This window comes from Populus nigra, chromosome 6 (assembly GCF_951802175.1).
Source record: "Populus nigra chromosome 6, ddPopNigr1.1, whole genome shotgun sequence".
Lineage (NCBI taxonomy): Eukaryota > Viridiplantae > Streptophyta > Magnoliopsida > Malpighiales > Salicaceae > Populus > Populus nigra.
In genome coordinates this window covers 1,190,780-1,205,416 of record NC_084857.1, presented here as the reverse complement: position 1 = coordinate 1,205,416, position 14,637 = coordinate 1,190,780, and the positions used below count along the sequence as shown (strand labels likewise).

Sequence of the window (14,637 nt, the reverse complement as noted above, 5' to 3'; positions counted from 1 at the left end):
GAAAAAATATTATTTTTTTCATTTATTTCTCATAAGGTGTGCCATTTGCGTCACTTGAGATGAGATTCTTCTATCACATTAATCTCCTTGTGGACCATTGACTAAAAGAAGACGCTAGCCGTACCTTCTTGTATGACTAGTCGGCTAATTGAGAACGATATAATTATAGATTTTAAAAATGTATCTTGAGGATAAATTTTCAAAGACTAAAAATTTACTGGTTTAAATAAAATTACCTCTCCTAATTGACTTAATTGAATTGAGAAAATGACTTTCGTTTCGAAGCATACAAGTAAAAGAATAAACTAAAACGAAAAGGAAGTGGAAGGAGTGCCAGACATGTGAATTTTTAAATTATTATTTTGCTTTTTATTTAAATAATAAATGGCCCATTCTATGAGGGTATTGGGGTCTTTTTGTTTTAAAGGAACAATAAAAACATTAGACTATAATCGGAGACAAAAACTTAAATGTTTTTAATCCATGGTATGAAAATTACTTAAATGTTATCTGTATAGCAAAATAGAAGCTTTTGGTCACAGGGTCTTTGTGTGTATATATGTATATACTATTTTTTTTGTCAATAATATTTTTGCATTCTACCACAAGTAAATAATATTAAATTTTAAAAAGTTATTAATAAATACGCTACACGCTCCAGCACATGGAAAATACCTACGTATACACGCTTGCTTACGATGGAGCTTGTTTTTTTATCATGTCATTGGGTACGTCATCACTTTTTTTCTTCTTCTTTTCTCCTGAAATACTCGATGAATCATGTGTTGGTGGCTGCTGTTTGATTTCCCCTTTATAAATTAGATTGATAATAACGTGACCCTTTTGCATAGGTGTTGCGCAGCATATGCTCCGTGTTTATGACATTACATGCACCATGACCAGAAACTGTGTGCTTGTTTTTATTTTATTTTTCGGTCAAGGGATAGTCGGGGGGTTTACCTTAGCCCATTTTTTATTTTATTTAAAAGAATATCGTTGAATCAGTTTTGTATATTAACCAACATCAATTTATATTTTAAAATAGTTTTTTCACTTGTTATTAATTATAACCGATAAGAAATTTATTCTTAGCAGTAGATTTCGAGCTCCCTTGTTATTGAAAAAAAAATATTATTTATAACAAAATCATCATCTTGGCCGGAGATGTAAACGGATTTCTTCAAGAGAAAATGATATGCGAGGTTCATTTTCGTGCGATACCTAATATTAAGTGATGTAATTGATTCATGGTAGTTAATTAGGTGGTAAATTTATATCGGGTTGATCTTTTTATTTCCTTTTTATTATTATTTATTTTCGGGTCGATTTTGGTCCCATTTAAGGACCTGAAAATAAATTTCACTCTGACATAAAAAGTGATAATTAAAATAAAGATTGATGATCACTGCAAAAACCTCATTGGATCCTGCAATGGCAAAGAAGAAAAAAAGCTATGCAATTATGATCACTCGTCAACTCTAGTTGCAGTAATGGAAGGTTAAGGAATTTGGCTAATGATTTCCTAATGACTTTTTTACAAACTATCGATAAAGGAATCATTTTATTGCAGTTTTGCTGAAATATATATATTTTAGAGATAATTAATCTGGTATTATTTAATTTAAAAATCAAATTGATTGAGTTAAAATCTATTATTTTTTTAGAAAATTAATATTGTATTGAATTTTTTTAAAAAATAAATTAATCAAATCAAATTTAATATCTAAATCTCGCACAAAATCAAACAATGCTAAAAAACAAAACCACGAGAGAGTGGTTCTCATGAAGGCAATAATTAAAATGTGAATGGGCATAATTAAATAATAAATAAATAAATAAAACTTAGTTGAGTCCGATATTCAAAAGATAAAGAAGGGGATGATGGTGGGCCCCTTCATCAATGTGAAACCATTGTTCTTTCCACTCACGGACACGATGTTACTTTCTCTCCTTTTGATATCTGAGCAAGACCTTGCCCTCTTTTCTACGCCCAAGAAAGTTAAGAAGCCTTTCACATTGATTATGTATATTTCTTTTTTACTATTTCTTCAGCTCATCACGTGATTCTCAAGCTACAGTGACGATGCACAAAGTTGTGTTTTTTTATAAAGTTAATTTAGCTGAGATGTATGTGAATTAAATATGAACGCACCGAGGTCTTCTTAAGAAACGATTTTGTATTTCAATTTCTATCCCTGCATTTCAGCTTTAAATTTACTTCCTTGTATCTATCCCTGCATTTCGGCTTATTTTATAGGTTGATTTAAAAAATTCACAACACAAAATTTGATGGATTAGATTTTAAGCTGAGATGAAAAGGATATTAATCTAGTAAAAATTGATTGACTCCATTGGATTAAATTGTAATTTAATTGACCTAATCAAAATCGATTAAGTTGATATGTTTTTGAGTTGTTCTTGGAGGCTATGATGATGGAAGAAAGAAGATGAAACCTTGCAATCTGGATTTTTTTTAGAGCTGTTTTTTTTTTTTTTTTTTTTTCTGCAACCAAACATCCCTGCATCTTTTTTTTTCCCCAGAACTACTTGTCGAAGGTACTGCTCCTACAGCTGCCAACATTGTTGAGATTTGAGACTACAGCTATCAACGTGTTTCCCCAGAACACTAGACCTTTCTTTGATGGCTTAAAACTGACATTGTATAAGACCATTGGCAAAATAAAATCCAAGAGAATGCATCCGAATGCTCCAAATAGTGCCGTGATGTCTCCGAAGAAAGGTAGCATGGCAGCGAAAAATGTGGCGATGATAACTGATAATGATCGAAAAATCAACCTTGATATAACACTGCGGATGGAAAATTGATCCATCTTTGGGCCCGCAAACCATTTTTCGAACACTTCGTTTGTTGGTTTCAAGTAAATCTACAAAAATCTATGTCAGATGGTATAAACAGAATGCAACTCTGCTAAAGGTGGTAGGGAAAAGGACGTACTACTGTGATAGCAGCCAATTGCATAGCAGTGAAGAAGTTGGTTAACAGTAGGCAGAAGTGGCTTGCCATCACCCATAAAATTGGTAAGAATTGTTGGCTGAGCCTGATTACCAGATGCCCAATAACCCGAAATGCCAACACTAAAATAGGTACTGACTATGACAGCATAACATACACACATGCCTTTGAACATCTTGCCCTTGACTGGAGGAGCTATAGTTGCCTGCAAAACGTAGGATGCTGAGCTACTTTGGATAAAAAAGTGATCCTTATGCTATATAAGCGATCAAGACTCTCGTTTCCTATCCGGGATAATGATATTATCAGGAGCCATTATAAGTTAGCAATGATTCAGGCCCTAACACTAAAATAGAGATATGATTGGATCTAAAAAAAAGATTTAGGAACTTTGATTTGATATTTAAAATTTTTAAAGTGGATTACAAAAACTAGATACAGGCTGCTGTTATCTTTACAAGTTAGCAAATAGACTACAAGTGTTTGGCATCAAGTACTATCTGCCTAATTGAAGATATTGCACCTAACACTCCTAATGCTGAAAATATGGTGGCAATCAATGTGTTAATCCCGAACATTAGGCCCAGCTTGGAGGACTTGAAGGTTACATTATACAATACCATTGACAAAATGATGTCCAGGGGTATGCATCCAAATGCTCCAATCACTGCGTCGATGTCACCAAAGAAAGGAAACATTGCTGCGAGGGTCGTGGCTATGGCAATGGATAATGATCGGAAAACCAACCTTGGTAGAACACTACGAATAGAAAATTCTCCACGTTTCGGATCTGCAAACTTGCGCTCCAGCACATCATTTGTGGGTTGTAAGTTAACCTGCATATAAATTTGCAGTCTAGTAAAATATGATGCGTAATGGAGAATCCTGCTATGGGTGGTGATGACTGATAACATGTTAACTTCTGAACGATGGACTTGTGTTAGTGTTGAAACCACTGGACAAAATCTGAACCTAGTGATGAGTGATGAGCAAATCATACGACACAGAGAGCTGTGAGTTGCAAGAGGGCAAACACATTGGTCATCAAGAGAACCCAAGTGGGCAAAGGAGGCTTCCCATCAACCATAAAGTTAACCAGAACTGTTGCCGGGGCTTTATTGCCAAATTCCCAGATACCGCAACGCTGAAGAAAGTTGTGATTACAACAGCATAACTCACACATAGTCCCTTAAACATTTTCCCCTTGAGCTGGAGGAGCTATAGTTGCCTTCAAATAGAGTATATTTTTGACAGTTTATTCCTTAATGCATAGTTCCGTCTGGCCTGGAAAGAAAGTAAATGAACTGCCAACGCTGGAAACAACCACCGCAAAATCAATGAGGAGAATAATCATCATCTAGTTTTGCAGAGCTAACTATGTTAAAACATGTCCTTTGATACAAAACCATGCATCCATGGTTATGAAGAGAGATATTTGAAGCTTAGCAAAAAGTTGAAACTGACCTTGAGGCTCTGTCCTCCAAGAAGAGTTAAGGCAACAACTGCACCATAGCATAAACCAAATTGAATTGGACCTACAAAATATCTGCCCCATCCTGGTCCTATATCAAATTAGAGCATTAAATCATCAATAACAGTTCATAATTTTTTGAAATTTTTTCCTTGAAGTGGCACTGTAACATATAGAACCATGCATGATGCATACTTAGCAGATGTTCCTCACCTAGTACATCCCTGGCCATATCTAGGAACCTAAGTTGACGCTGTCCAATGTCTGCATAATGCTCCAAAACCAGTGACAGAAGGTTATAGGAGTAGAATGTAACGACGGCGGCCACAAGTAAACATGGTATCCCCCAAACCAGCCTGTTAAGGCCAGAGCAAAGGTAAGACTCAGAAGTGCTGGAGCTACGATTGTTGTTTGTCATGTGGTATCTACAATGCAATCATGCCACCAGGTATAAACTTTGGATATTAATCATTTGCATATACCAAAAACCCTAAAGCAGTTGCCAATAAAGAATCTGATAGTCTAACTAAGAGCATGACAGTATTGACAGCATAAACGAGAAACATGATGAACAATGAGTTATGGTGTTTTCGAACACCACAGAAAGGTAAAACCAAAAGAGAACTGACAACTGTCAAATATAACATTATGTGCTAACTGACCTCTAGATTTGAGCTTAAACAAAGCTCCAGCTTCAAGCTTCTATGGAGAATCAAAATCACCTTGTTCCTGGTCACTTAAAGACACGTCCATGGAATCTCAGGACCCATCTCTCTCTCTTGCTATCTTGAATTTTTGTTAGGAGTTCAACACAGCACACTTAAAAGAGTAAGTATAGAACTACAAAATATTGCACATAAAAAACAAATTAATTTAAAGTATAAAAAATAAAATTTATATTTTTTAAAATACAAAAATAACCACAAGCTAAACCGAAAGAATAAACTTACGCAACAACCAAGAAAGACCATTTAATGCACAGTTCATCTAAATTGTGGATGTGTTGACATAACAGATAGACAAAGCAAAGTGCAAGAAGAAATCTTTCTTGCAGTAACTTTTGATCTGTGTTCACATTTACTAGGACTAGATCGGTTTTTCAGCAGCAGCCAAGGTTGAAAAGGCCTTAAATTAAGCTCAAAGGATATTATTTTTTTTATTTTCAATTATTTTCGGTCGTATTTTTAGATTTTTTTTTTCTTATTAACTTAGATCCATTTTTAGTATTATATAAACATTTAGCGGGTAAATTTTACTCCACAATTTAGAGCTATAATTTTATTTTAGAACTTTTGACAAATATTTTCCACTGTAAGCTGTGGCAGCAGTGCATTATTTTGGACAGATATCTGAAAGCAGAGCGGCGTTTCAAGATTCTCATGGGATAGCAACAAAGGCTATGGTTGATTTCTGAGATTCATTTTTCAAGAAATTAATTTTTTAAATTTATTTATTATTAGAAAAGTTAATTAACAAAAAATATTTTCTAGAAAATTTGGCTTAGTTTTCAGTAAAGTGTTTTCCTGAAAAATTTAGGTGAAAAATATTTTCTGAAAGTTATGAAAAATTTAGAAATATTATATTATTTGCTGATTATATCAAATTTGATTCTCAAACTTTTGATTATTATATATATATATATATATATATTGTTTTGAATATTTATTTTTCAATTTCATCTCTTAAAATTTAATTTTTATATTAACTTTAGTCCTTATTTTTATAATTGTTATTTGCTTTTTCCTTATCATTTTTTTATTTAATTTTTTTATGTATCAAATTTGATCCTCATTCTTTTGATTGTTACTTATTTTATTTGAAATAATTTATGAAATGTTAATTATTATTATTATTTTTATTTCTTCATCTTTCATCTTTCATCTTTTTATTTTTTAATTTTAATCTCTATTATTTTGATTATTATTTATTTCATTTGAGATAATTTATAACATTATATTTTTTTTCAATTTCATTCTCATTCAACTTTTTAATTTGTGAGATTTGTTCCTCATTATTTTAATAAACTTAAGAAAAATAAAACATTAATAAATTATTTTCCAACTTATTTTTCATGACATAACCAAACACTAAAAAATATTTTTTAATTTATTTTTCATTACACTATTAAACATTAAAAAATAACTTACTTTTTTAAAATTTACTTTTCAAAAAATAACTATTTTACCGTAAACAAACAGTATTTATAGTAATCAACGACTGACTTCGAGATCATAAGAGGAGTTTGAACCATAGGATGTGTAAAATATAATGGGGTTGCATAAAAACATGGCTTGATAAGGCCCAATTAGTTTTCTCAATGGGTTAGCCCTTCAAGGTATTTAGTAATTTACTATTTCACCCATACTCTTCTTCTAAAATATCAAAACCAGACATCACCGCACAATAAACCCCAAGATAAACCTGCCGTCTTGTGTTCATAGAAAGCAGCTTCACATAGCAGCCGCTCTCTCTATCTCTCTGTTAATATACATACACAGCATAATAATTTCGAAGCATAAATAAATAAACTTATTGATAAATTGGAAAAATGGCAAAAGGTGATGATGCTGTGGCGAAAAAGAAGAACAAAGAAAGAAGAAAGAAGATGCAAAAAGAGGGTTCAAGTGTGACTGCTCGAGTTGCTTCCATTATAGCTGCCAAAAAGCGCCGTTTATCTGGAAAACGCCGGATGTGCCAGGTAAGTTAAAGAAGAGAACTTGTTCATTTTTTTTTAAGGATAGTTGGTTATTGGTGATTAGTTTTCGGAACTAAAGTTGAGTATTTTTTTTTTAATGTTTTGAATGGTTCAGAATGAGAAAGATGAGAAATTGTGAAGTGGGTTCTGCTTGTTTTTGTTGGTTTTGGTTTCTCTCGGAGATATATGAATTAGACCCAGAATCAGGAATTGTTAGGAGTTATTTTTTTGTTTTTTTGATTGATTGATATGTGCGTTATGTAGCATTGACAAGCACATGCAGTTACTATTGTTGTTTGATTGAGATATCAAATGTTGTGCTTATGAAAACTTAGACTTGTTTTCGAGCAAAATCTAAGCTTGTTGGGTTTTTTTGGAAATAAAATTATGGGTTATAATATTATATTGATTAGCGTGTGTGTAACTGATCATGTGTTCCAATGATGGACAGGGAATGTGTTTTAGCCTTCCTACACTAGATGATCCATTCAATGACAGGAATGGTAAACTGGAGTTCCAAAAAAAGGAAACGAAAAAGAAGCCTTCGGCCCGAAAGAATGAGAAGGCATTTGTCAAGGGAAAGATGAAGGGTATAGAAAATGATAAGGCCATGAGTATGGGCTCAGAGATTAGAAAGTCACTTATTTCTAATAACAATTTAGGGATCGACCAGGAAAAAGCAAAAGTGCAGATGAATGGAAAAGTCGGACGTGGACGTCAAAGACAGGCCCGGGAGAACATGGATTGCCCATCAAAATTTCTTATGTATAGCTTGAATGAAATAGAGAAAGCCTTGCGACATGACGGAACCTATAATGATGATGAGGACGAGTCATTGTTTGTTAGCCCTTGGGGAGTTGAGTTTTTGAAATGTTATTCGACTGGAAAAGATATATTGGAGACAAGTGGATCTTCATGCACTACTGAGCAAATTGCATGGGTAGTTTCCATGGCTGCCGATATTATTGTAAGAAAGGAGGAAGAAGATTTATCAGTACCTAGTCCATCTTTTCTATTTCTTGTACCATCCCAAGAAGAAGCTGTCAAGGTTTGTTATCTCTTCTTATCACATTGTTCAAATTGAGTTTTGCATTGTTTGTACTGTTATTTGGCAAGAAAACTCAAAAAAATTCTCGTGTTTTGAAATGTGAATCAGTAGTCAATTGTTTAGGAGTTCTGGTTTACTGTTCAGAAACGAAAAGAAATATCATTTCAGATGTCTATGGATGCACAGGGTTTCATCAAATCATTAATTTGGTGCCTGGTTTTTCCCTCTTAAAATTATACTAGGTACGTATGGTGTGCAAACCTCTGAAAGCTCTTGGCATACATACAGTGAGCGTCCATCCTGGTTCCTCCATAGATCACCAGATACATGGGTAAAGAAAAACTCTCTCTCTCTCATGCGTGTTCATGAAAGCTCTTGTAAATGTAAAATTTAAAATCACTGCTTTTCTCTTCTCACTAAAAGTTTTTGCCTCTTGTATAGTTTGGCGAGTTGTGAACCTGAATTTCTTGTGTCCACACCTGATAGACTTTTGGAGCTTGTTTCCCTGAAGGCTATTGATATATCAGGGGTCTCCTTTTTGGTAATGTTTTAACCTTTCATGTAATCGGATCTGGTGTTCCCAGATTATCCTCACACTTTCCCATCTCTAGCTATTATTGTTTTAGGTATTCTGCAAAAGAATTACAGATTAAAACATCTCATTTTTTACACACATTATAATATCAATTTTCATTTTTTTTTCAGTGGTGCCTTTCAATGCCCTCTTGAAAGCCTGTGCTGCATTGTATTGATATACTATTTTATTTGATTGACTTGAGGTGTCTGAGAAGTTGTTTGCTGGTGGTCATCTATATAAGTAGTTGCGAGGCATTTTCTTGTGTCACCTTATTTTCATCAACTTTGAACCTGGATAGTCAGGATCCACAAAATATCAGGATTCACAAAATACAATAGCATAGCAGTCTTGTATGGACTATGGAATATGGTGGCCCTATGCATATCTAGTGTGTTGGGTGGATGCTTTGTGAAGCATGTTCTGCTTTTTGAACTGTTATTATGATTAGCTCTTCAGAATATGATGCTTTTTTCTATCTTCTATGCTCTAGTAAATCTCTCAAAAAAAGATGTTTTGAGATCTATCCTTTATTCCTGATTTTTTTCTTTTGTAATTGGATAGGTTGTTGATGGAGTGGAATCTCTTTATAATGGTGGTTGCCTTAACGCCCTTAAATCCATTAGGCAATCTATTTCTGGAAGTCTTCGTACTGTGGTTTTCAACAATTTCCTTAGTGGTGCTTGTGTTCCGGTTCTACAGAATCTTCTCCTGGGATCAATTTGTAGATTATCGATCGATCAATCTATCCCCATTCAAAGTGCATGCATTGTTCAGACAATAAATCTGTGCACCTCCGAGGAAGAAAGACTTCTAAAGGTATGCACATCTCAATATCTAGATAACTGCTTTCTACTTGTAAAATTTTGAAACGCAAATTATCACACCTGCAACCAGATTCTCACTTAATATGCTTCAAAAATCATTACCATGAGTTGTAGCATTTCCAAGATTTCTAGTTGTCACTACTCCAACACCAGTACAGTGTGCTATAGTCTGTACTGTATAAGATGTAGTGAATTAATATGGTATTATAATGTGTTTTGGTTCATTTAACTATGTATTCTCCCGCTTGATGGGTTTTGCTGTCAGTTTCCTTGATACTCATGGCTTTTTTTAACAGAGTATACAAGTTTTGAATGATGCTTGTGGCAGCCAACTCTGCTCCCAGCCTTTAAAGGTGCTATATGTAGTTGGAAATTATAACAGCTCTTTCAATTTAGTCAAGATGCTTGAAATCAATGGTTATACTGTTTCTGTGGAATCAAATCGCAGTATTTCAAATGATGATAACAGGTCAGCAGTTTATGTATTTCTACTGACTATTCGTTTCTCCAGTAATGTTGTTTCCGCAAGCCTTTTCATTTCATTTTGTTTTTCTCATCTTTAACTGAAAATGTTGGTGCTGACACATTTCTTATTTTGAGCTGCTAGCAGCAATTAGGATGTCTGGGGATAGATGTTACTACAGGATAGGAATGTTGGAAATTCAGGCTGTTATAGCATAATGACAATGATGAAGCATGTTATAGATACCATTTTATAAAACAATGTTGATCTGGACACTACATTCTTGGTAATAGACTTAAACTTAAAATTTGGGTTGCGGAACAGAAATGGGCTGGTAGAGTTATCCTGCGTGTTGCTACTTTTAAGTCTGTCTCCCAGCACAAACTACTTATAGTCTCTGGCTCGTTTAACTCATTTTTGTTTGCTTTCTTCAGCCTGGATACGAATATCAGAATGAAACCTGTGGTCTCTGTGATCAATGTGGAGGACATTTCTACCACCACTTTAGCTTTCTATGAAACTGTAATCTTACCCAACTTCGTGCCATCAATTGATAATTATGTTCAAATCCTCACGAGAATGGCCAGGCACAGTATCAATGGCAGCTTCCATAGCTTTTTGACCAAAGAAGATGCACTGGTAGCTAGACCACTTATGGGAATTCTGGAGCAATGTGGGCAGGCGGTGCCTGAGGCCTTAAGAAACTTGCATCCCACATCATACGTGCCAGAATCATGAAGCTTGGATTTTCACTCATCATTACATCATTCCCATTCTCAAGATTCTAGAATGTCTTTGCCAGGAGCATATGGTGCAACATCAGTACCATGTTTCTATTACTCGATGGCAATATGCCTGGTTTTACAATGTGCAACATTCTCACACATTGGGTGTAGCAAGCCACACATGGTGGAGCAAGCCACAATGGTTGTGCTGGTGAATATTTGTGGACATGTTTTAGTTTCTTTTGAGTTGGCTCAGTCTCTTGGTGGTTACCTAACAGAATGATGTCCCAATCTTTGCTCCTGAATATGCACTCCCCATCATTTTTCACACTCAATATTTTTTATTTGCGCTCTCCCCTTCCAACATTATTTTGGTATACTAATCATGCTTTTGCCAGATTTCAAGTGTAAATTATTAATGGTGGGTTTGGAATTTGGTAGGTTTTTTTTTTTGTCATTTGTCACTTGCAAAAGGCTAGGTTTAAGCTATTCCATTCAACCACACGCAGCTATAAACAGTTAAACCCTAACCATAGTTTTTGTTGCAATTTTGGAACAGTCATGCTAGGTGAAGTCAGTCCTTAACTGGCCCTTGTCACCCAGTCACTAGTCATGTAAAACACAAGCAATTTTTATGACATTTCAAGCTGACATGGATAACTTGTAAGTTGTAACACCTCCACATAAATTCTCTCATACAGAAGGGCAGAAAGCAGATGCTAATGCTTCGAGCTGTTATCTTCATTTTAACGTTTGTTGTCCTGTGCCTAGGCAGGAGGATCACTTCTTACCTGTCTTTCTTTAAAGTTGCCAGCCACAGGCCTGCCTACGCAGTTCCCCAGTGGCCCTTCTATCAAGGAAATTTCCTAGCTATACTACATATCTTTTTGCCCTAATATTGTTCTGTTCTGTTCTATTCTATTCTATAGAGTGTTATGTTTGACCGCATGCAAGCTACGCAATTCGAAGTTTTATCACTAAAAAAAAAGAGATTAAAAAAAGAGAGAGTAAGATTTTGTTTGATAAAGATTTTGGTTGTTATTGACTTGAATTCCTTGTTTCGTTATTTGTTGGTTGGTAAAAATGTGTACAAGTAAGCTAATTATATATTAGGTAAGAGATATCGTGTCCACATTGCACTTGTATCAAAAATTATAAAATTATTGAGTGAGGCTAATCAATAAGCCAGTAACCTAACTCGAACTTAGGACCATAAATTATTTGTTTCATCATGAGTAGCTTAAAGAGGGAAAAAAAGTTTGACGTGTGCACCAAATTCGGATCATTGGGCGTGGTTTTTTTATTTACTAACTTGGAAAAGGACTAGTTCTTCATTTGTGCCCTGTTTTTGACTAGGTTGAATTTCATCTAATTTAGGTTTAATAATTAAAAATATAATCAGAGAACAAGAAGGCTTGTAATTAAATAGTATCAACTTTGTGGTTAATTCACATACTTTAATAATGAGATGAGAAGAATAGTCAATATATAAAATCAAATAAATTAAAAAAGGAGTTAACGGTTTGCGAAGGAACAAACAAGTGATTTTATTTATTTATTTATTTATTTATTTCTGGGAAAGAAATGAAATGAAATGAAGTGATGAAGAGACCTCGAGGCAGGGGGGCTTAACTTTCCCTGCTGTCTTCGCATTGTGTAGCCCAAGCATTTGGACCAGACTGTTGATGGTATGGTATCTTCTAGGGAGAGGGTAGTTGGTGGGCAATAGTGGGGTATCATTAGAAACAAATAGTAACACATTAAAAATGATGTTTTATCAACCTCAGTAAAAATTAATAAAATATTGAATCACTTTCTAAATCCCTCTCCCATTTCATTCTCACCTTTTCTTTAACTTCTAAGTATCCATAAGTACATTATACTTCAATTAATAGGATCGAATTGAATTGTTTTATTAAAAAATAAAATTCTAATATTTAAAAATTTACTAGATTTTAACTAATCTGATCAAGTCGCGTCAATCTATTAAAAAGTGATAATATACTTTATTCATGAGATTTAAACTCAAAATTTTATTTAAACAAAAACAAGCATCGAACCATTTAAAGCAACCCCGGTCATCATCATTACACCTCCCCCATTTTCATTGTGATATGAGCAAGACATTACACCTCCTCCCATCTACCAGTCGTTTCACAAGGTTGACCCAAACAATCTCCTCGCATCAAAGTTTCTCTATTTGGACCCCGTGGGATCACATCTCTAACGTTTTGATTCTTAAAGGATTGAGAGTATAAAATACTAAAAAAAGAAAATATTTTATTGGTACAACCAATTCGTGCGGTCATCACTAATTAAGATTACAATTACTCTTTTCAAGTTGTATATCAATTCTTTGGTAATTCTATAGGCTAACCCACCTCTTGCTCTTCCCATCAACTCATGGACCCCCAGAAAGTAGTTGGTATATTTTAGCAAACTGTTAAAAATCTTACACTGTGTTTGACTACGGTCTCATGACATAAAAAAAATATTTATTTTTGTTAAAAAGATAAAAAAAAAATTCTACTGCAAGTGCTAGTATCAATAAAAATACAAGAAAAAAAATCATTGCCCATAACAATACTAAATACACATGAAGATGAGATAAAAAAATAAATTTATTTTTAAAATAGTTTTTAAAAAATATATTTTTAAAATAATTTATTATCTTTTTTTTTCACGATATAGTAACAAAACGATGTATTGTTGCTATGTAATATAAAATGTGCTAGTTTGGTGTGTGCAACTCGTCACCATGAAGCTTCGCATTTGCCACGTGTTAGATTTCTTCTTGTCGGTGGCGGGTAGCAGCCTGCCTAGTAGCCTAGGAGGGGCCATTGAAGCTTTAACAAGGAAACAACGTGCTACGTTGAACTTATTATATAATTTGCAGAGCCTCCAGCTACCGGTATATAGCATATTCTTTTCTTGATTATTACAGTGATCCAGTAGCTGGGGTGTCGATTTATTTTATATAAAAAAGTTAATCATGATTTGCATTTTTTTTTCTGTAATATAATATTCTTAGAAAAGGTTTGGTGGTAAGTATTTTTTTTTAATTCTATTTTTAATAAACTATAATACAAGAGAAAAGATGATAAACCAGAAAGAATGGTAGTAAAGATAAAAGTAATTAAGTAGATCAATCATCTAATTCAAGAAAAAAAAATGGTTCAATGGTCTACAAATTTATTTTAATGCACGCCCGACTCGATAGATTATTATGAACATTGTTTTGTTTATGTGTGCTACAATTAATTATGCTATTTTTAATCTGAGAAGATTTCAATCCATTATAATTAAGCTGAGAAATCCACCTTGATTATTTTCTATTTAATTGAAGCATGCATGTGAATATTCTATTTTTAAAAAAACGTTGACTTGTACTAAAATCAGATGATAGATGGAGATATAAGCCATCCCTTTCTTGATGATATGGGAATATTTATTTATTTATTTATTACGAATAAAGAAGGTTCTTTTACTGAAAAAAAATAAACAAAAACAACCCAGAATCTTTCATTTATAAGAAAAGGGAATTGCTTTTATTTATTTATCTATTTAATTAAATTCTTCTGAACTGATTGCTGTGTACTGCTCCCCTGGACCTAGAGTAGTAAAGCCAAGGATTGCTTAAATTTTTGTTTTTCTGCCAGCTGGGTTAAAGGTGAGACTGCCTTGTCAGCACATATCATGATCCCTGTCATCTTTACTATACTTGCCATTATATTTATGCATACAGATATTCTCATTAAGAGGTTGATCATTAACATGATTAAGTATATCTCGAAATAATTACCCTTTGAACTTTGTAGCTGGCCAAAATTAAGGATAATAATGTGTCAAGGATCAAGGTG

General features: G+C 33.7%; 1 protein-coding gene and 1 pseudogene across 1 annotated transcript; one reads left to right on the top strand and one right to left on the bottom strand.

The window, feature by feature from the left end:
* Nucleotides 1–3,365: 3,365 nt before the first annotated feature.
* On the bottom strand, nucleotides 3,366–5,198 carry LOC133696453 (GABA transporter 1-like; annotated as a pseudogene).
* A 1,661-nt stretch (nucleotides 5,199–6,859) lies between these two features.
* Nucleotides 6,860–11,174, top strand: LOC133697198 (pre-mRNA-processing ATP-dependent RNA helicase PRP5). Its single transcript, XM_062119612.1, has 7 exons — nucleotides 6,860–7,143; nucleotides 7,592–8,188; nucleotides 8,431–8,519; nucleotides 8,630–8,729; nucleotides 9,327–9,581; nucleotides 9,886–10,058; nucleotides 10,487–11,174. The coding sequence occupies exons 1-7, from the start codon at nucleotides 6,994–6,996 to the stop codon at nucleotides 10,788–10,790; spliced, it is 1,668 nt and encodes a 555-aa protein (XP_061975596.1). The 5' UTR covers nucleotides 6,860–6,993; the 3' UTR covers nucleotides 10,791–11,174.
* The last annotated feature ends 3,463 nt before the right edge of the window (nucleotides 11,175–14,637 follow it).

Coding starts and splice junctions, on each gene's coding strand:
- LOC133697198 (XM_062119612.1), top strand. CDS start 6,994: ATGGCAAAAGGTGATGATGCTGTGGCGAAAAAGAAGAACAAAGAAAGA. Junction 8,189..8,430: donor CCCAAGAAGAAGCTGTCAAG/GTTTGTTATCTC, acceptor AAATTATACTAG/GTACGTATGGTGTGCAAACC. Junction 10,059..10,486: donor ATTTCAAATGATGATAACAG/GTCAGCAGTTTA, acceptor TGCTTTCTTCAG/CCTGGATACGAATATCAGAA.